Below are 22924 nucleotides of genomic sequence, written 5' to 3' on the forward strand. Positions count from 1 at the left end.
TATTATGTTGTGCTATGCACTTTTAATGTAGCACCTTGTTGACTGTAGTTCCTGTCTCTTGCTGCTGCCCAGTGTCTCATAAGGTTGTAGCACACCTGTGTCTGCATGTCCTTATCCTTCATTTCATAGTGCTGTGGGACCTTTGGGTTGATTTTTTCCTCTTTCTTTGGAAAGTGTTTCCTTGCTACAGTTGTCTCTGTCTTCTTAAGGGGGGCATGCACTGTTGGTCTCATACTTGTATGAATCCAGTTCCCCTCACAGTTGTCTGCAGGTTGTAGATAACCTTTATTGAGGTTTCCTTGTGGCTTTCCAATTGCCTGCACATGTTGACAAGTTGATGCATTAATGCCTGTACTATTAGATCGAGGGGTGGGTTGTTATGTGCGTGTCAGTGTCATTCGGTTTCTTGAGGGTACTGTGTAACACCAACAGTGCCTAATTTGAGTGGGTGGTTGCAGGTAGGGTCCATCTGCAGTTATGTTTGGAGACCAAGACTTATTTTAACTCATCAGACTGACTCAGAAAAAAGGGAGAGAAAGGCAGAGAATGAGAAGAGAAGGAGGAAGAGAAAAAGTGGAAAACAGGACAAAGGGAGAAAGCAGGGTTCAGCAAGAACCTGCAAGTGTGACAATCGTGGTGGTGGAGGAAAGTGGCTGGAGGTGGATTCAAGAATTGATAGCCTTGGTATTTGTCAACCCTTGCATTCAGTAGTACCGGCAGCAAGCTTCTGAGCAAACCTTTGGGCCGGCACTTTTTATTTTAGAAATTAGCCTCTGAACCCCAGTGTATTCAACATTGGCATACAAGTGCTGAATCAATGCCAGTGTATCAGGATACCCACATAGGATATTTTTAAAGGTCCGTGTAATGTTTCTTTTTCTTTTTGTGATTTGTTTCTGGAGAAACAATCACATACTAACTTCAGATTTTTTAAATTTAAGTAAATCTTTCCCTCTAGACTTTAGATTATCCAGAACATTAGCCCAACCCCTTTACTTACACATACATGTACCGTCTCAATTTCTTCTTCAATGTTTATGTGTTTAAGATTTTTTTCTGCCCAGAGATGTTGCTATCTCAAGAGTTTTTTTCTCAAAATAAATGATACCACATTTACGAACAAAGGGGCATATTTACAATATTTTAGTTGCTCTGCTTCAAAAGAAAAAGGCAGGAATGCGCTATATCTATAAGCATGTCCTTTCTGCCAGCGCACAAACTGCAGCCACGCGCCAATGCAAGCACCCTTGCACCATTGTGCAAGGGTGTCTGTGTTGTTGGCATGATTGTTTTTGCGCAGGAAGGGGCACCTTGCTACACAAAAACAATCAAAGGAGGCCTTTCCTCGTTCTATGTGTGCTGAAGAATGCAGCCCATGGGCAAAGAGGAAAAAACTAGGATAAATGTAAACATTTCTCCTCGTTATGCCTACTTTGGGAAGGCGTTAGTTTTGGCACTGCCCCAGATTTACACTATGTTGTAAATCTGGGGCAGTGTAAAAAACCATTGGTGTTGCGTGGGAACACCCACAGCAACACCCATGGAATGTCCCTTTCATGCAGAGTAAGGCATTACCGTGCTCCATATTTACAAGGCTAGGGAATCAAAGCAGAATGGCTTTGGGTGGCCTTGTGAATATGTGCCAGCACACAGCGCCCCCTGAGCATCACAAAAGTAATGCTCCAGTGGCTTGAAAGTGACGCAGCGGCATTGCAAATATGTCCCCAAGAATCTAAATATCTAAATTAAAATCATAAATCTGCCGTTTATCTAACTCTTTTGGTCACTAATGGTTAAAATTGATGTCTACACTTTTTAGTGAAAAAACACAGAAAAGGGACCACCAAGAATACAATTGGGTGAAGGGTTTAAACCGATTTTGACAGATTTTTTGCAGATGTTTGCAGTGGCACCGCTTTGACACTGAGGCAAGTGCAGGCTTATATACTTGTCTCTTTTTCTAAGCCTTTCATTCTCCTCCCTTTAGAAAATCAGGTGGTGTCCTAGCTGGAAAGGCTTATGGGTACGGTTTGAGGGTCCTTTACATTGTCCATAGAGCAATGAGTGGTGGTGACTGCATTCTATGGAGATGAGTTTATGGACCTAACACTGACCGGAGACTCTAGACCTGTGTGTTAGTGCCCCGCATGCATTGTTTCCCTGGGCCTTCTTCCTGTGTGACTATTCTCCCCTTGCTTGAGTAAAAGGGGTGGTGGGGGCCTCTGGTACCTAATAGCACCAAGGACCATGAGGTGGGCTGTGCTCTCGGGGGGAGGTGGTACTGTGGCGTGGAGGCGGAGTGGGTAGAGGCAGGGTTCATGCAGCCCTTTGATAGTGCGGGAAATTCATCTGGTAATTTCTCAAGGCAAAACCATCATGCTACCTCTATTTTACCGCTGAAAAAGGTGTTGGGTTCTTCACACCATGTATTACCTTCAGGAGACTTTAAATAATCATGAACAGTCAAAAATGCAATTATTATTTAAGCCAATGAAGCAAGTTGTTGAGTATTTTAAAGGGTTTTATTTTCTAGTCAAAAGTTTAGCTTTTTCTCTGACCCCTTTATTCATTAGTAAAATATCAATCAGGTTACAGAATTTGGAAAACAGGAAAAATAGCATTAATACAGAACACATTACATTCTGCATATAAGCATCACATGAAGAAAAGAAAATGTGGTGCAAAATATCAGTTAAAACTCAAAAAGAGTTTCTAAGAAAAATAGTCTTGCAAGGCTAATCAATAATGAAATAGTTGATGGGAGGAGCCAAGATGGCGATCGGAGCAGACCTGTAGGCTCCCGGCTCCGCCAGCCTCTATCCGCCGCACCGATATCCTGGCATATATCCTGGTGAAATTTAATACCGGATTGCGTGCGGCGCGGCGCTGACTCTAGCGGTGTTTTCCCTGAGTCTCTACCTGCCCGGCGGCCGGAGATAGCCGCGAGACTACTTTCAGCCCTGGACCCCGCCTGCACACTCGCTCTTTGCCGTGCCCCGGAGGACTGATGGTGGCCGGACTACCCTATCGGCGCTGAAGACCCGAGCACCGGTGGAACCTCGTGAGGCACTGTCCGTGAGGCGCCGCTTGAGAAGACTTGAAGTAGGCGGTGAGAAGTGAGCGCTTGCTGCACGGCGGCACTCTTCCGAAACGGATCCTTTGTTTGGGACAGCTTGTATGCGGAGAGGGTCGCTCGGCCATGTTTGCTTGCCCACGGTTGCCTGACCCCACGCCTCACTACCCTGCTCCGGTATGGGACGCCTCTCTGCGATGTGACACTCATTGACATTGTCTTTGGTGCTATTGAAGTCCTGCATGGACGCTCGCCTGTGCCACACTTATCCTGGCGATTACCCCGGAATTGCGCCATAATGGCTGTGTTTGGTGCTCCGTGTTTTGGGGGAGAGCGTCCGTCCCTGCCAGTGACATGTGCTGCCCAGCCTGAGATGGGGTCCGATTTTCAGACACCTCCCTTTGGAAGTGAGAGGCAGGGGCTTCGGCCCACACTTTCTTTAGGTACCATCCTGAATGCCCTGCGCGACTTCCGTGCCGATATGCACCAAGGCTACCAGGTACTGGGGGGGAAGCTGAACGATATGGCGTCGGCGCCGCGGCAGGGATGCAACGTTCTGTTCCAGCAAACCCTCCATTCGTCTCTGCCTGCATCCCATGGGACTACAGTGCTACCTTCTGCCCGCCGGACAGATGTGCCCGCCTCCAACTTTATGGACGCCCGAGACCGTCCGCCTGACAACGCTATCTGGGATACTTTGTCTCCCCTTTCACCGGAGAGTGCTACATTGTTGGATTTTTCATCGCGAGTGCCCTGGGACTTATCCACCACATTGCTGACCCTATCGACGGCTCCTGGGTTATATCCTCCGACTTTGTTATCGAAGAACTCACACATTCTGGAAGTCTCTGAGGAACCCCCTATTGCAGTCGGTGGAATTTCTGGTGACTTTCGACGGCCATTTTATGTTTCTAAGACACTTTCATTCTCTCGGTGGCCATATTGTCTCTTTGTTTTACAGTGGGCGGGCCTCTCCTGGGGAGCGTATTTAGGGATGTCTCCACGATCGGGCCAGGGCTAGGCTGCTTCTTTGTTAACGGCTTCTTTGCTGGTTGAGCCGGGGTTGGGACTTTTTCTCTTGCATCCAGTTTACTCTAACGTTGCTTTCCTCTTTGTTCTCTCTGGGGCGGGCTGTTTCCTTTTCTCTGCCGGTTGTGGCTCCTCACGGGGGGTGGATGAGCGGGGCCACCTAAGAGCGGGCCAGGGCTAGGAGATTTTTTAGTGTGCTGTACGCATTGACGGGCGGGGACTAGGATGGGACTACTTATTGTCTGATTTATTCGCACATTTGGTATTGACTCTCCCCACCCGCAGCTTTGCCTACTACTTCTGTTGTGCTGCTGATACTTGGGGTGGGGGATGTTTACGGTGCTGGTGGTGACCGGGAGTATGTTGAACTTTCCTCCTCCTACCTCTTCTGAGAGTCGGAGATTGAGATGATTTTTCTCACTCTCTGCACTCTCTTTCCCACTTGGGGTTCTTTTGGGGCGACAGGCATGCCTAATGGGGGGGGGTGGGCCGTGGCCTTCCGCTGGTATGCAGGGTGGGGGGATGGGATGTGTTTTATGTTTTTCCTTGTCTCTATGGCCCTCTTTCTTTCTCTTCTCTTCTTCTGTTTCTTTCTCTTCTATATTTCTTTGTTCCTCTGGGGTCGGGGTTCAGTGTTCTTAGGGAGTTTATTGTGTTGTATCATTCTGTGGCATATCGTTTGGTCTTAGTTCCTTGATGGTGGCCACCTGTTTCCTGACAAATGCCTTCCTCTATTACGCCTCCTTCCGGGTGCTCCTTGAACGATGATGGCTATCCTGGTCAGTGATTAGCTTTTACTCTCTTCGTGGTTACTACATTGTACTCGACAAAATCATAAAATTAAACCTCTCCCTATCCTCATATTATGGTTCGATGTTTTACACGATACTCTTCGCTCAGAGACTGCTTTAACGGCGTTCTGTCCTATTGGTCCTTTTTTATCCTTTTCCCGTATGTCATAGCGGCCGGCCCCGAGGGGTTGTAGGCAGACGCTGTGTATTGTGCATTTTACAAATAAAGGTTTAAAAAATAAATAAATAAATAAATAAATAAATAATGAAATAGTTTGAAAAAATCTCCCATAAAGAGAAATAAATGCATAAGACAAATACATCTCTGCAGGCCTAATTATTAAGTCAAAGCATAAACTTAGAATATTAGCATTTAATTCTATCCTCATCAGCTGCACTCTCTGCTCGTCTCTGTGTCTAAAGAGCAAAACAGCCCGCCCTTCACAAGACCTTAAAGGAATGTGGCCTGCCGTGCCGAAATATGACGTGGTAGGACTTTGAAAAAAATGAGCAGGGAACCCCCACACCTGACTCTCCTCGGACGCCCACCCAAGGCTGCACCTGTGACGATCTCGTATGTAACCCATAGCATGTCTGGTCTAATCTGTTCTTTCTCTCAAGAGCTCACACACCCCCCTAAAGCTTAGTGGCCTAAAGCCTAATGAGCCTAGAAGCCAACCACTCCTCCAAAGAGGTCATTATTTATACTCTAATTCTTGGCAGACGACACAAAAATGTTGCATCTTCAGGAAAACTTGTACGTGATTGGTCAGGCATGATGGCATGAGGTCTCACTATCCTGACTCATTCTAAAATCCTGACTATACCACTTTTAACAAAAGAAGCATAAATGAGTAAATACATTTTATAAGTTTGCAACATTTGCTAGGAAAAATGTTTCTATCCTTTCCTCTTCCTTCGTTCCACAGCGCAGGCTGGACGGATACTTTAACTAACTGTGGTACATTGGCATAATCACAAGAATGTACATTCACAGTGGCCTTGACTCCTTCATGTCTTGAGGAAAGCTGACACAGTCTGCGCATGCTCTCTTCTTTTAATGCAAGTCACATCCTTGCTGGATTCACAGGCAGCCATTTAATTGTAGGCCCAAAAACAAAACAGACACAAAAAAGAATATTAATTTCATGTAAATCAGCCCATTATGTTTCCATCCCTTATACTAATACCCCTTATAAATGTTTACCTAGCCAAGCTATTAGTTTCAAACAGCTTTTCTATTATTTATGACAACATGCAAAATAAATGTGCAATGTGCAACATAGCATTTTTATGCTTTAGTGTAAATTTTAAAAGCACACACAGTTAATACAGCGCACACAGTTAATACAGCGCACACAGCAACATGCTTTAATGTTTTAGATAGCTTTTCATGCAAAAAAGTATTTAGCCCCATGTGCAGTGTTTGGTGCATTGTTAATTCACACCCATTATAAAAAGAGGTGTTTTAAACTAAACTTGTTTATCAAAATATGCAATAAGCCAAAGTCTCTTAAGACAGAAATAGTAAATTTAGATTACAAGAATGAGCTGGGAAGAGAGAAACACATTCTATTAATCTTCATAGCTAAAAAGGCCACTTTTCTCTACACTGCAAAAACACATGTTAATTCAGCACAAGCATTTCAGACTGACTAAGCCTCACTTTCATATTTTTCATGTGCCATGTTTTTTAACTTGCACCAAAATGTGCGTGTCAATTTTAAATGAAGTTTGTCTGAAGCACAGCAATAAACAATGCCTGACTCCAGATGAAATCTGCTCCATCAATCCACCCTTCTAATGATTCAAATCATAATAAAATGATTTATACATCATCCCACATCTTTAATTTCACAGGTGACATTGTTATTGCAAAAGCTGAGCATGTAACAATGTTACTTATATTTCTAAGGCAAACACAAGTCCTCTGTAATCAGATCATATACAGCCAAGCTCAAATGTTTTAGTGCAGAGTTCTGTAAGTAGCTTCTTGGAACAGTTAGTCTTTTTTTAAATTAAGTAACTAAAATAATAAAAGGAGAATTCAGCAGGACAGTTTCAGCATTTCTTTGCTCATCACCTTGCCATCAGTATAGCTCATACAGCATGGCATTCTGTACTCTTTCCATGCAATTAGACTACTTAGGTGCTGAGAAACTCCGACAGAGCACCATCAATCCTTTGCACTTTTTTCAACCTAGGCCTTTCGCTCTTATTTTCACTTTCATCAGATTCAGATGTTTCACCCCAGCATCTCTCAGATCAAAGTCGTTTATCCATTATGCAGATCTAGTGTAGCAGCTGCAATCTCGTGAGAAACTGCACACTGTACAGCAACCAGACCTACACAGCAATGGCTACTGTATTCACCAGTGTTTTCCACAAGCGCATTTGCATATGCATTTTCAAGCCACTTTGGTGATGCTGAAAAACAGTCTTTTGCAAACGGTAACTCTGTGCTGCCATTGTGTTGCTTTATTATGCTTGACACTTCAGACAGATAGCTACAATCACCTCCTTGTCCAATCTGTTGTTCTGCACTCATTATCTTTGAGATCCCATTATGATCTGATTTCAGAGAAACTGGCAATCTATACCTGGGCATCAGTTTTTGCAATAACACATTTGCCACTATGCAGTTGTAATTTTTCTCAAAAACAGTTCTGACACAACCCTGTGTTCTGCTTCTGAGACATTTTCTTGAGCCTCTTTTAATACACCTGTGAAGATTCCATAGAATGTATATGCTAACAGAACACAAATTTGTGTAACTGAATTAGCATTTCTCTCTCCCATGACAACAGTGGCTCTCATTTGAGCAGATATACTGCATGTTATGGTAACGGCAATCAATTTCGAATTTTGGACTGAGGTAACTACTAAAAGCCATGAAGTTTTGACAACATAATGCATAAGGACCACAGCATGTGCTGCTTTTAATGTGTCATTGTTACCTTTCAAATATAATGGATATTGTTGGGCTGACTCAGACGTTCATCCTTAAAGTCTAATTTTGGCTTTATGCATATTTTCATGATATTTAGATACTCATATTCAGTTTCATCACAATTCAATTAATTTGCTGACATTTCTGTGAAGTTAGGGTGAAATGTCATTGGGCAATACATCACAGACCTTTGAAAACATTCATCTTTTTGAATAGGCCATGAGACAGCACAGCCCTCCCTCTCACTGCAAATTGGTGTATTTTCTTTCAAATAAACTTTCATTCCAAGTGCTGAGGTGCAACATTTTTTCTCTTTCAACTCTAGGAATGCTTTTGTGCAATTGTTGTCCAATGGAAGTGGATCAGGCACACCCTTATGTGTCAGCCTCAGTAAAGGCTTAGCCACTAGGGAAAGGTTTAGTAACCACTCTCTACAGAAGCTAACCATTCCCCAAAATTTCCTGACTTCTTTCTGAATTTGAGGTGGATTCATCTTGGAAATTATTTCCACCTTCTCTGGTGACACCTTTCTACCTCCCTTACCAATTTTGTGTCCCAGGTATTCATCTTCTTTTTGACAGTACTCCTGACTATTCTCATCCAATGGCACTGTGACATGAACTTTGCAAAAATCAATAAAAGTAAGCCATTCTTTAGCACATGGAATGTAAAAAAAATATATTGGCTGGATTTGGTACCACAGGACAACATGGAAAAAATATGCTTTTAATCTCCTGCACTATTCTCTTCTTTTCATTCATTTTCTGTGAACCTGTGATCAGAAAGTTACATAAACTTCTAATCAGTTCCATCAAAAATCCTTTTATTGGTAAAATTCCTGCAAGTGATGTTTTCTTGAATACATGTCACCTGGTTCTAATTTTAATAAGACATGTTCTGCACATTTTATTATTCTGGCATCCTTCTCTGTGAACTCTCGTATTTCTGTGTTTATTATTTTTTCCGAAGCAGAAGGTAATTTTTCAAATGTCTTTTCTGAAAATAATGCTACAGCTGTCTTTTGTTGGGCCATTTTAAAATGTACATCCTCATCAGGAATCTAAAAATGAGCATTATCTGGTATACAGTAATCTGTGCTTTTTAATTTGCAAAACAATTGTTTTCCTGCTAGGCCTTAGTCACAGACAACAGTTTTGCAATTTTCCTCAAATGGGCCTAATTTTGGTGCAAATTTTTCTAAAACTGTGTTTGTAATTTCTTTGTTTAAAATTCCTGCGACTAAATCTGGATTTTCCACTGCCTTCACAATGGACTTGGTAAATTCAGAATTGTGAGGGTTAAAACTCTCATTTTCAAACACAGCAACCTGTTGGACTGGGTTCTGATTTTGTCTCTGGAAATAATTCACATTTGCTCTGGACAACCTATTTAAATTAATTGTAGCATTTTCCATATTTTGTAGGACCATCTGTGCTTGAAAAATTCCTGCCATTGGTACCTGTTTATGAACTGACATTTGCATTTGCTTAGCTGGCATATTTTGCATCTGCATTTCTCCATGTTTTTGTGCATCATGTTTAAAGTTATTTTTCTTCTTCCAATGCTCAAATCTGTTATAAAGATGGCAAAAGGACACATTTTCCAGCAGTACAACATCCCTACCTGAATGTGCACAAACCAAAACACCTTTACTTTCATCTTGTATTAATTTAATATGTCCCCAATCAACATCCTTTGCTGGCACTCTGCCCTTCAGGAAAGAAATCACTGCTATATTTTCCTCCATAACAACAGGAAATGATGGTGCATTCATGCAAACCCGTTTCATTGTCTCTTCACCTGGCCTTTGCACAACATGAGATGTAAACAACAATTCGGTCTGCATGGCAATGTAAAAGAACATTTCCAAATTAATGGACAACTCTTTTAAAATTTCAACAAATCCATCAATTTGTGGGTACCACAGCATAAGTTTGTCTCTCAATTGTGGGAATATGTTCAGAAAGGCTGCAAATTCACTTTTATTCTGTGGCCTATTCACATGCACTTCTCCCACTTTTTCTCTCAATGAGTAACAAAAGCTTCTCCATCATCCTGCCTATTATTTTTCTCAACTAGATCTGGTGGCTTCTTTTCCTTATCCAGTTTCCTTGCTAGGTCTGGTGGTTTCTTTTTCTTCTCATGTTTTCTTGCCCACTTGTCTCCTAATTGCTCAAACCGATTGCATTAAAAAATATATTTTATTTCTGCAATGTGCAAATGCATTCCTGAAGAATATATTTTCTCATTTGCTTCATCATCCATATGTACCCTAAAACTTTTCTGAAATGGAAAACTTCCTGAAACATCAGTTTCATATTTTTGAGCCAAATCTGTCAGTCCATTATGTGTAGTTAATGCACATGCAGCTGTTTCCTTACTCAGGGAAATTAATTATTTTTCCTGACACTGGTTCGCATTTTCATGATTTAAACAGCAGGGACTATACATTTCTCCATGTTCAAATGCTGATTTTAAAACACTAAGCTGTCTCTCTTTTTCATGGTCTGGGTTAATATGTTCCCCCATGCTCTGTATCTTTTTAATCACTGCTGCTTCCTCTTAGCGGGTTTGAAAAATCCCATTTTCAAATATATTTATTTTATCCTGTGCTGCAGATGTTTTAAATCCCATTTACCCCTCACCTTTCAGTGCTTGGGGTAATTTCTGTTCAATAATCTGTGAATTCTGAGTTTCTGAAATAAACCCTGCCACAATCACTCCTTCTGCAGCTTTTTGAACCCTTTGAGTAGGGACCATATTCATTGGGACAGTCATAATTTTTCTAGGCATTATCTGTGCATCTGCAGTTTGCAATTCTTGAACTGAATCGGTCACATTTAAAGCGGTTACACCTGGAGGTATCACTGTCAGTGCTGAATCAACAGGTAATGGGTTAATCTGAAATTTCTGCACAGTTCTCTCAGTCTGCATTTCTCTCTGTTCAACAGAAGCAGTAGCCACTGTACCACTTACTGGTGCACTATTTTCAGTATTTTTCATGGGAACCAAATAAAGTGGTGGACACTCAGTTAACAATGCATCCATTATTTCATCCCCTGAATCATTATTTATTTGAAGCTCTTTATCATCATTAATTCCCTTCTCCTGCATCTGGTGCTTTATTTATTTATCCTCACTTGCTTTCTCTCTTGCTGTCTTTTCCCATATGCGTAAGGCCTCAAATTGTGCAGCTTTAGATGGTGTCTTTATTTCACATAACACTTCCCTTAATTTGTCAATAATTTGCAATTCAAAAGTACCATCTTTTGGAAACCTCAAAGCACCCTCTTTTTCAGTAATCTTGAACCATTGGTGAACCCACATACATGAATTGTGTCCCAAATTGGTAGACATAAAATGCACAGGTGTTCCTTCAGGAGCATCACCAATAATGAATTTTTCACTTTACCTCCTAACAGCTTCTTTAGACCTTAAGGAAATTCAGTTTTGCAATAGTTCAATGCAATTTCTTTTCTCCAAAGCTGTCAGTTTTAATTTTTGTCAGTTTTACTCCTACCACTGACCCTCCACAAAATCTTACTGCAATATTTTCTAAGTTTTTCCTAATCACAATTCTGTTAATAACAACATAAAAACATTTGCTACTCTGTCTGTTCCACTAAATAAAGGATAGATTTATTTTCACTGCGAGTAACACATTCCGCTTACTCTTCACAAAGAAAGAACTGCTGCTTACTCTTCAAACACTACAGGTAAATCCCTTCCGCTTACCTTTCACTCAAGCTCAGAAGAACCTGCTACTCCTTCAGTTTTACCCTTTCTAGGTTATGTAAGACCAAAGTTGCACCAGCGAACTTTTTTCTGTCAATCAAGCTCAGAAGAACCTGCTACTCCTTCCGTGTGACGCTTTCTAGGTGATATCACACCAAAGTTTTACCAGCGAACCATTTGCTATCAATCAATCACACTTTTACACAGAAAATAGTCCCTAATTTAACACTGCCAGCCCTACCTAGCTTCTCAGTTTTATTCCAACAGACGAGTAACCTCAGAGCGGGGTGGCTTCCATTTACCACCCGCTATTCCTTCCCGAGATTCCCACAGGTGTGCATACCTGCGTTTCCAGACAACATAGAACAATACACTAACTTACTTAACATGAAGAGTTAAAACATGTAATCAATAATCAAAAAAATTATGTCCTATGAAATTACTAATATAATCAATAACACCATCAATTCAAAATGATCAACATTTCACCAACAGTAAAAAAAAAACTTAATATATTCAACACTTCAAAAATACATCCTAGCACATTAACAACATTTCACAGCCCTATTGATACTCACACCACTTCTTGCATCACCTTCCAGTACTGCTTTGCCAGTCTTCAGGTTCTGAGCGGTGGAGTCAGGAATCAGGACTTGGACATTTATCTAATTTGGGAAATTATTTTTCTTTAAATTCAATGATCCATTAGTTGAATAGTTAATGGTGAAATCAATAATCATTAATCACCAAACTAATCAATAATGACCATCCTCTGCTACCAAAAACTGATAGATCGGTAATTTCATCAGGTAATTTCTCAGTGCAAAACCCTCATGCTACCTCTATTTTACCGCTGAAAAAGGTGTTGGGCCCTTCACACCATGTATTACCTTCAGGAGACTTTAAATAACCATGAACAGTCAAAATGCAATTATTATTTAAGCCAATGAAGAGAGTTGTTGAGTATTTTAAAGGGTTGTATTTTCTAGTCAAAAGTTAAGCTTTTTCTCTGACATTTTATTCATTAGTAAAATATCAATCAGGTTACAGAATTTGGAAAACAGGAAAAATAGCATTAATACAGAGCACATTACATTCTGCATATAAGCATCACATGTAGAAACGAAAATGTGGCGCAAAATATCAGTTAAAACTCTAAAAGAGTTTCTAAGAAAAATAGTCTTGCAAGGCTAATCAATAATTAAATAGTTTGCAAAAATCTGCCATAAAGAGAAATAAATGCATAAGACAAATTTCAGACCTAATTATTAAGTCAAAGCATAAACTTAGAATATTAGCATTTAATTCTGTCCTCATCAGCTGCACTCTCTGCTCGTCTCTGTGTCTAAATAGCAAAACAGCCCGCCCTTCACAAGACCTTAAAGGAATGTGGCCTGCCGTGCCGAAATATGACGTGGCAGGACTTTGGGAAAAAATAAGCATGGAACCCCCCACCTGACTCTCCTCGGACGCCCACCCATGGCTGCACCCGTGACGATATCATACCTAACCCATAGAATGCCTGGTCCAATCTGTTCCTTCTCTCAAGAGCTCACACGCCCCCCTAAAGCTTAGAAGCCTAAAGCCTAATGAGCCTAGAAGCCAACCACGCCTCCAAAGAGGTCATTATTTATACTCTAATTCTTGGCAGACGACACAAAAATGTTGCATCTTCAGGAAAACTTGTACGTGATTGGTCAGCCATGATGGCATGAGGTTTCACTATCCTGACTCATTCTAAAATCCTGACTATACCAGTTTTAACAAAAGAAGCATACATGAGTAAATACATTTTATAAGTTTGCAACATTTGCTAGTAAAAATGTTTCTATCCTTTTCTCTTCCTTCCTTCCACAGCGCAGGCTGGATGGATACTTTAACTAACTGTGGTACATTGGCACAATCAAAAGAATGTACATTCACAGTGGCCTTGACTCCTTCATGTCTTGAGGACAACTGACACAGTCTGTGCATGCTCTCTTCTTTTAATGCAAGTCACAGCCTTGCTGGATGCACAGGCAGCCATTTAATTGTAGGCCCAAAAACAAAACAGACACAAAAGAGAATTTTAATTTCATGTAAATCAGCCCATTATGTTTCCCTCCCTTATACTAATACCCCTTATAACTGTTTACCTAGCCAAGCTATTAAGTTCAAGCAGCTTTTCTATTATTTATGACAACATGCAAAATAAATGTGCAATGTGCAACATAGCATTTTTATGCTTTAGTGTAAATTTTAAAAGCGCACACAGTTAATACAGCGCACACAGTTAATACAGCGCACACAGCAACGTGCTTTAATGTTTTAGATGGCTTTTCATGCAAAAAAAGTATTTAGCCCCATGTGCAGTGTTTGGTGCATTGTTAATTCACACACATTATAGAAAGGGGTGTTTTAAACTAAACGTGTATATCAAAATATGCAATAAGCCAAAGTCTCTTAAGACAGAAATAGTGAATTTAGATTACAAGGTTGAGCTGGGAAGAGTGAAACACATTCTATTAATCTTCAAAGCTAAAAAGGCCACTTTTCTCTACACTACAAAAACACATGTTAATTCAGCACAAGCATTTCAGACTGACTAAGTCTCACTTTCATATTTTTCATGTGCCATGTTTTTTAACTTGCACCAAAATGTGCGTGTCAATTTTAAATGCAGTCTGTCTGAAGCACAAAAATAAACAATGCCTGACTCCAGATGAAATCTGCTCCATCACCTTCCTTATCCTCTCTGCCGCTGCACTTTTGGCAGTGTTTTGCTTTGATTTCAGGACCTCTAATTCCCAAGCCTTGATACTCATAGACCTATTACCTTTGTCTCCATATGATCCCGTCTTAGGATCGTGCGGCCTGGTCAGTGCTTTTGTATCTACACATAGTAGCTCTGTCTTTGGCTCTCTCCCTCTAGCAGCACTGCACTGGCTGGGAGATCCCTCCCCCTCTCTCCCTTGTCCCTCTTCCCCACTGCCCACTAGGCCTGTCTCCACTGCCCTTCCCCAGTCCAATCTCTGTGCTCTGTCCCGCAGCCTGTGCATTCCTCTTCCTGTATCAGTAATTGGTTTCTTCGTATGTAGATATTTAGACTTAAAGTGCAACCTAGTTTAGACGCAAAGGGGCGCTGTTCAAGTAGGTAGGGAGTAATTTTAAATCATGTCATGTTTGTGTTTTTATGTTTGCGTTTCTATGTCCTCATGCTAGCATGTTCCCTGTAATTGTGTGAGTACATTTGTGCCTTATCTTCAGAGTTTTCTCTTGCCCGACATAGATTTCCCCCTGTCCCAGTACTGTGTTCGTGCTTCCTGAGTATGTATTTGCATTATCCTTGTGGCTTTACATCCCCCTTTCTTGAGTGAGTATATGTGTCTGCAGTGTCTCTGTCCCCAACATGTTCCCGTTTGCATGATGTTGAGTGTTTCTCACAGTAATGGTCATGAATTGGCGATGTCCCTGTACATGACTCTCTTACCTAGCTGTAAGACCCACCTACCTGTTGCAACTCACACAGCCCAGTATAAATGTTTTCCCTTACGGGTTATGCATGGCTCCTTCGTACTATGTTGATGTCCCCTATTGCCAGATTCTGGAGCCCCATTTCCTGTGTAAGCGACGTAGATGCTAGACCCACCTATCTGTTGCATTTCCCACTCTTTGTATCAGTGTACTCCCTGAGGTGGGATACATGACTCCTCAGTCCTATGTTGGTGTCTCCTATTACCAGATTTTGGAGCCTCGTGTAATCTGTTAGCGACGTCCATGTCCCATGCTGTGCTTTTTTACACCATTGTATGTGCTCTTATTCCTACCCTGTTCAGTGCCTTCTAGTACTCTTCTTACTTGTGTCTCATGTCTAAGGAGGGCTAAAAAAACATCTCCTCTTGATGACTAAGAACACTCCTCTGAAACTCTACCTCTAACCCTTGCAACCTCTCAGCATGCAACAACCACCCATGCTCTTTCTTTCCTCCAAACCTCAGCTTTTCTGGAATGCATTTTTATACTTCTTTTTCTATTATATGTATTGTAGCAAATGTACCTTATTTAACCGCGAACGACAGGCCTGTTGAATGGGGGCAAGAAAGACAGAAATACAAGGAAGCCTTTTTGGGGTAATTGTGTTTTGGACTATACACTGAACACAAAATATTCTTAATGCCAGATTTGTGTTGATGAGGCATGCCTGGGAGCCCACTGGGTGGTAGAACCCCAGCCCCGATCCATAGGACACGTCCGCTCTGCAGCACTATCTGTCCTCTGTGCAGCCGGAAATGGCTGTCTCTGCCAGTTGTTTGCACTTTTCATACCTGAGGTGCCAGCACTTCTGATTCTGGTGCCAGGAACAAGTGCAATAATCATGGCTGGTCCCTTTCCATACCAAGTATCGACTACTCACTAGATAGGAGTCCATCGCTGGGACAGGCTGACCGCTCAATGACTTGTAGCAATTCCTTGCCCAACACAGAGTAGTTTTCCCCTCAAATAAACTAAGTGAATTGAAAGAAGTTCGTTTTCTTTGCCCTAAAATCATCATTTTTGATAAACTAAATATTGCTGAGATCTGGGGCCCTATTACAGTCCTCTTGCGGCCCCCTGCATTTGCACTAGCTTATTGCTCCATAGGACCACTTTAGTGTTACAGAAGAGGATGCAGTTTCTTGTGCTGCCCCGTCTATAATTGCGGATTGTCCCGGTGCAAATTTTGCCCTGGCACGTTTGCAATAGAGCATTTCAACATTTGCACGTGGGCGTGGAGCCATGTAAAAGACGAAACATTTTGCCTCTGTGCCCACGCCGCATTACAGACACAGGTGCAAAGGGGCTATCAGGAAATGCACTGACTGTGTGCCACACAGAGGTGGCGTGCAGTTAGTGTAACCCCACAAGGACACCTTTTGGAGTGGGGGAAAAAGAGTCCCAGATGTAACATGCAGTTAGTAGGCCCCTTGGAAGGGGCAACAATCAGTGCCATGCTCCCCCAGACATACCCTGGCACTCGTGCACACACTGAAGCTGCCTTGGGGGGAATATCTGGCCCTCTTACCCAGTGGAAGGCATACCGCGACTTCAAACAGCCAGTCTGCCTTTCACTATTGCGCCAGCCCCAGTGCAGGCACGAGTTGTTGTAGGGTGCACTGCCGGGGTCTGGTGCTCCCAGTTAAAGGGGCTCTGTGGTGCAAACAGGGACAATGTGCCTGGTATGTGTTACGAACCCTGATATTCTTTCATAGATGGAAATTAGGGGTTGTCAGGGTAGAAGTTGTACCTTTGGTACCCCTGGCACTGCCTTTCCTGCCACTGTTTGCAGGGGCTGTCAGGACACAGTGATGTGAGTGGGTTCAGATCGTGCATAATGTCACTGCTGCTGTCTCAGGCATAGTGATGAACCGACAGGTATCAAACTTTCTGTTATCTTTTCCAATCTGCATTCAACATGCACTTTCTGGTCTTTGGTTTCAAATGTTCCTTTTATTTTTAAATCAAAGGCATCTGGTCTTGGAAGAATGAAGCCAAATATCCTAGTGATGGGGTTCAAGAAGAACTGGCAGTCTACTCACCCACGGATTGTTGAAAATTATGTGGGCATTCTACAGTAAGTCATAATATGCATATTACACACTATGGGCTTCATAAGGGGGGTGGCTTCACTCAGGTGGTGGATCTCTGTTGATCTCTTGCAGTGACTGGTGTGTGTTGATTGCATAACCTCATCATTACTTGTCTTTTTAGCTGTTAAATGTGTATATTGGAAAACCCTTCCCACAAAACCATTTTCATCATTTAACAGATCAACACAGTACCTGCTGGATTACCTCTAGACTCTTGGTTGATGGGAATCCCCTCCTTTCCTATGCCTGCTCCTTTGGTTAGCTGAGGAGGGGAAGGGAGGAAAAGGGGGAGGGGTGCTGATCCAAGCAGGTTTATGGGTATTTAATGCCAAGCCATGTGAATTTTCTCAGCTTCAGGACAGGCATGGCCTTTTTCTGAAATGCAGATTTTTGATATGTTAAGCCATTGCTTGACAAACAAAATCTCGGTTAAGACATTAAGATCCTAGTTGAAAAAGTAATGTTGTGCTACTAAGTGTGAATTACTCTTGAACTTCCGGGCCCAATTCACAAAGCATATTGAGTGTGGCTTAGTCATGATTTCCAGGAGTTAGGCGTGCTTCCTGTTGGAAAAAACCTTTACGGATTGAACCATTAGACTCTGGTGCAGGGGAGAGAGGCTTAATGTGTTGTGGCTGCTGCATATACAAAGATGGTTTAGACACAAGAGGCTAAAAGATTCTGCAAGTGAGTTGCACCAAATATCTGGAGATCTAAGCTATCCAGAAATGGACCAATAGCGGATACATATAATTTATTCAATCTTTATTTCGACCATTTGGTCATAAAAGATACACATACAATAAAATCACATGAATCTGTCACAGTTATTAAAACATCAATGCATGCTATTCAAATAAAAACCAGACTTTACAGATGATTGTTAAAAAGTAAGAGATTCTCCAATCTACCCAGCATTTTTTAAAAGACGACTGCGCGTATGCCAGACATTCGTTAAGAATTTGGAAAGTGCAAAAACAGTTGGGCCGGAAACATCGCTTTTTAAAATCCTGTACATCGGTACATATTCCCTGCCACCCAAATTCTTGATCAATGGCAGCAGCCAGTACTTTCTAGCTGTCTTGTATGCTGGGCAGAAGAAGATCACATGCAAGTCATTTTCCTCTTTGTCAACGCAAAGAGGACAGAACTTGGTAGAAGGGATTTGTGCCCAGGTACTAGTAAAGGACCGCAAAGGCAGAGTGCCGTATCTCCACTGGAGAAATAACTTTCTGGTGAGTATGGGGTAAACGGGATCAAGAGCTTTCTCAAATGTATAAAGATCCTTGGTTTGCAGGAATAAGGAGGAAAGGGACCCCTCTGTCTGGGTAGCTATAACCCTAACCCTTTTGTGCTCGTGGTACAGCTTCGCGAGTGCTCTCTTAGGGATTCTTGGTGCTGTATTAGCTGGTTCGGACCACAACTCGGGGAGCCCCAAATCTGTGCAAACTGACTGGATGTTTTGGACCCAGGGAATACTGAGCGCCTTGGGGTGTTTTAGTAGTTTGACCAGTTCCGCCCTGTAATCGGCGAGATCGTCACCGCTCCATAGCCTGCGCCAGAAGGGAATGGGTCTTAGACTTATCTCGTCGGCAAGTGGCCGTAGCCCTAAATCAAGCCTCAAAGGGAGGAGCGGGGTGCTAGAGGGAAGTGCGGTAATTTGTCTTAAAAACCTGTTTTCTGTACAAGACAAATTCCGACATGGAATATGGCCCCACAATTCAGCCCCGTACAAGATCGCCCCCCTTGCCTGTGCCTTATATATCTGGATTAGGGCCCCCAATGGGCGATAGGTCGAACCGGTCATCATCCGTGAAATGCCCCCGGTGATTTGTACTAGTTTAAGGTTAGCCCTAGTTTGATGGGTCTCCCAGGTCATGTTTTCATTGAGTGTCACGCCGAGATATTCGAACGTGGCAACTCTTTCCAGTCTCGTTGCTCCTAGTAAGGGATTCGGGCGCTGTTTGGGGCTTGGATTCAACACCATATATTTGGTCTTTGTGGCATTGATTTCGAGCCCTCTATCCTGACAGAAGGCCACAAAGGCATCAAGTATCTTTTGAATGCCCATGGGTGTCTTGGATACCAACAGCGTGTCGTCCGCAAACATTATTGCGGGCACACTGTTGCCATTCAGTTTAGGGGCATCTGTATAGTCGGTGGCATTTAGGTGAGCGAATATCCCGTTGACGAAGAGGCAGAACAGGGTCGGCGCCAGCACACAACCCTGTCTTACCCCTCTGCCCACGGGAAATCTATCTGTCAGCTCCCCCGACCTCCCACACCTCACCTGGGCATAATTATTATGGTGCAGCCTCTGTAGGGTCAATAAAATGTCTGGTGGAACGCCCATCCCTGCTAAGATGACCCAGAGTTTTCCCCTGGGCACGAGGTCGAAGGCGGCTCTTAAGTCCACGAAAATCGTGTACAGACTACCGCCCTCGAACCTCACGGTCCTCCAGTAGATCAAATTCAGTCTAAAGACCTGGTCCACAGTCGATACCCCTTTCCTAAAGCCTGCCTGATATGGACTGAGGGCGCCCACCTCCTCAATCCATTCCTGAAGCCTGTTCAGGAGAACCCTGCCGAACAGCTTCTGTGCTACATCTATCAGGCTAATCGGTCTGTAGTTGGCTGGGAGCAGGGGGGAACCTTTTTTGAAAATCGGGACCACCTCAGCCCCCAGCCAAGTACTGGGGATTTCCATCCCACCAAGGACACCATTGAAAAGGGCTACGAGGTAGGGCGCCCAGACGGTGGTCTCCTGTTTATACAGATCTCCCGGTAGCCCGTCCAGGCCAGGCGCCTTCCCCGAAGCCAGGCCTGAAATAGCAGCCGTAACCTCACTCAGTGTAATCTGATCCGCCTGCAGGCCCTGTCTCACTGGTTCAATTGGCACAGGGGGTTCTCCGGACACAGCGCTATATAGCGACTGGAAGTGGGCCTGCCACACTCCAGGAGCTATATTAGGCACCACTGCCGAATGTAGACTCCCTGATCCCCCATTCACCATTCTCCAGAACAGGCGTTGGTCTTGTACTGCTAGGGCCTTTGTAAGCTCCTCCCACTGGTTTTCCTCCCATTCTATTTTGGCCTGTGCGAGAAGCTTCTTATAGGCTTGTCTGCATTGCTTGAGACGTTCCCCTCCTTTGCCCTCCTTAATTACTCCCAGGAGTTCTGTTTTGGCCCGCCTGCAGGCTATGTTATACCATTGTGTTTTGCCTCGGGGCCTCACTTTTGGTTTTTGCACTTTGCGTGTAAAATGGGGTGCCGCGACTTTTATAAGTTCTTTATGGGCATCAAACAATTTACTCCTTATATCTGTTTTGTTTGCCACACTATCAAGGTCCCCGACAGTTTCCAGGATGGGGGTAATCTCTGCATAAAGCAGTGGGAGTTTGTCCTTGTTTGTGACCATATGCTCCCACCTAATTTTTCTCCTGCTGTTGTTTATCAGGAGTGTGGGATAATTCCCTGCCTCATGGGTCGCTAGGCCCTGGGGTGCTGGGTGGACGAGGTCTAGCTCGAGAGCATTATGGTCACTGTCCATCCTATCAACTACCCTAAAGTCCTGTACTGTTGTCCACCTCGCTAATTGTACCAGAATATAGTCCAAATGTGACTCCCTTCCCTGGCGATTATAAGTAATTTTGCCTGGTGTGTCGGAGTTAGTTCGCCCATTACACGCTCTAAGTCCATACCTTAACGTGAGGGCAGTAATTTGCAACGCTAGTGGGGTCCAAGCTTTTGGAGATGGCACATCAACCCCAGGTACTGCCCACCTCTCTTCTTCTTCTGATAGGAACCCTTCCTGGAGGCCTGGGAGTGGCTCAAAGTGAGAGTTAAAATCCCCACCCACCACATAGTATGAATCAGTCGACAGTTCCAATAAAAAGTTCGAAAGTTCATTAAAAGTCGGTGATTCTTTTGCCCTTCCCATTGGCCTGGAATAAATATTGATCAGCAGGAGGTTGACTTTGTTTGGCCATGTTAGAGAGACCACAAGAATGTCGTCGGAGCTGCATGGGAGCCGTGTTGCCACACAGCCCAGATGAACAGCAATCCATGTCGCAAGCCCCCCTGATGGTCGGCCTTTGCCTTCCCATCTAGCTGGAATAAAAAAGGATGCGTAGCCTTGATGCTCATAGTCCTCTCTGGCCCAGGTTTCCTGGAACATACATATGTCACCAGTTTCTATGTACTTTCCCCAGGCCGGCTCTTCGAATTTATTTGCTAGTCCCGCGATGTTCCAGGAGATTATCCTCAAATGTTCGGAGGTGGAAGATGTCATGGCATGAGGGATGTGGGAGGTAAGTCCATAGTCCATTTGCATTATGGAGCCTGTGGCTATGGCAGCAGAAAGTACGTGTGGCTCCAAGGGTCCCAGCTCCCCCTCGCCCTCATGGGAGGGAGCCATAGTTATCCGCTCAGCAACATCTACTCCATCAGTGGCTAGGTATGAGGATTCAATTTGGCCGTGTTCTGAGGCGAGTATGTCATTCCGTGGGCCAGAGATAGCACCGGGGGACACAGTGGAGGGATCCAAGGGGCCACAGAAGCCCGATACCCCTGTCGCAGATTTACTGACGGTAAGTCAGTCGACCCCATCCAGCCCATTCAAACAGTTAAAACGGTTAAAGTCGCAGAAGGGTGTATCCGGCGGTTGGAAGTACGGGCGTTGGACAAAGCCTTTGTAATTGCGTCTGTAGTTCACCCTTGTCCAACCATCGTGTGTTGGGGCCTGATGCCTAGGCATTGGAGGAAAGAAAAAGGATACTGGGAGGGTCTGTATGGTGGAGTCAAGGGATCGGTTCGTCCCTCCGCAGATGTGTCGAACCGTGCCCGGATCTTTAAAGGTTACCATGATACAGTCCCCCACTATGGTTTTCCTGGTCTTCCCTAGCCATGGAACCCTTCTCACCATGATGATCTCGTTATTAAAGTGAGGTGGCAAGGGTCGATTCCAGTTGAGCCATTTTATTACCTTTTTCTTAAGGGATTGATAATCCTCGTTTTCTCCTGATCTTAAATGGGGGGCACCAGCTAAGACCACCATCAGACTATTAGCCTCAGGTGGGAGGTCTGGCCTCCGTGGTCTGGGAGTTGGGCAAGTGGGCATGGTTGGGGGGGCATTAACCTGATCTTGATGTATTCCAGTGGACTCTATTTGTGGAGTGTGTGGGGCTGGGACCACCGGATCAGTGGGTCTATTACTTGGGTTATTGTGCCGTTCTTGGAGTTGAACAGCCATGAGGGGTTGCAGAGGGGCGGCAGATGGCATGCTTCTAGGGGGGGCTTTATTAGCGTTGGTTACTTTGGAAGATTCCCCACCCGAGGAATGGGTTTCCACTAGCTTAGTCTGCTTGCTTACTAGGGTATTCAGAGTGGTGAGAGAAGTTTCTAGCAAGGTGAGCCTAATCTCCACTTTTTTTAAACTATCGGTGATAGGCTGCAGAAGGGAGCGGAGTAAAAATTCTATGCTCCCCTTAGCAGAGAGTGGGTGGTTTGAAATCGGCGTAATAGCCTCTGGCTCTTTGGTGGTAGCAGTTATGCTGGGATTTGAGAGCTTGGGTGGTGGCACTATCTCCGTGGTCTTCCCTGGTAGGGTGATGTTAGTACTTTTCTTACCAAAGTCCAGGTGTGATATTTTAGATTTCCCCCGCCCCCCCGCTGTTTTCCGAGCCCGTTTACTGGGTGGGGGCCTGTGTATCTCCGCCGTGACATTTAATTTAGACTTGCT

General features: G+C 43.6%; 1 protein-coding gene across 1 annotated transcript in view; it reads left to right on the forward strand.

Moving 5' to 3' along the window:
• The window catches only part of SLC12A3 (solute carrier family 12 member 3), a 231757-nt gene that overhangs the window by 183110 nt on the left and 25723 nt on the right, over nt 1–22924 (forward strand). Inside the window, exon 18 of the mRNA XM_086947698.1 lies at nt 17062–17168. Within this exon, the coding sequence (XP_086803824.1) occupies nt 17062–17168 (107 nt within the window). The remainder of the gene's footprint in view (nt 1–17061; nt 17169–22924) is intronic.

This window comes from Lissotriton vulgaris, chromosome 12, assembly GCF_964263255.1.
Source record: "Lissotriton vulgaris chromosome 12, aLisVul1.2, whole genome shotgun sequence".
NCBI classification, from domain to species: Eukaryota; Metazoa; Chordata; class Amphibia; order Caudata; family Salamandridae; genus Lissotriton; species Lissotriton vulgaris.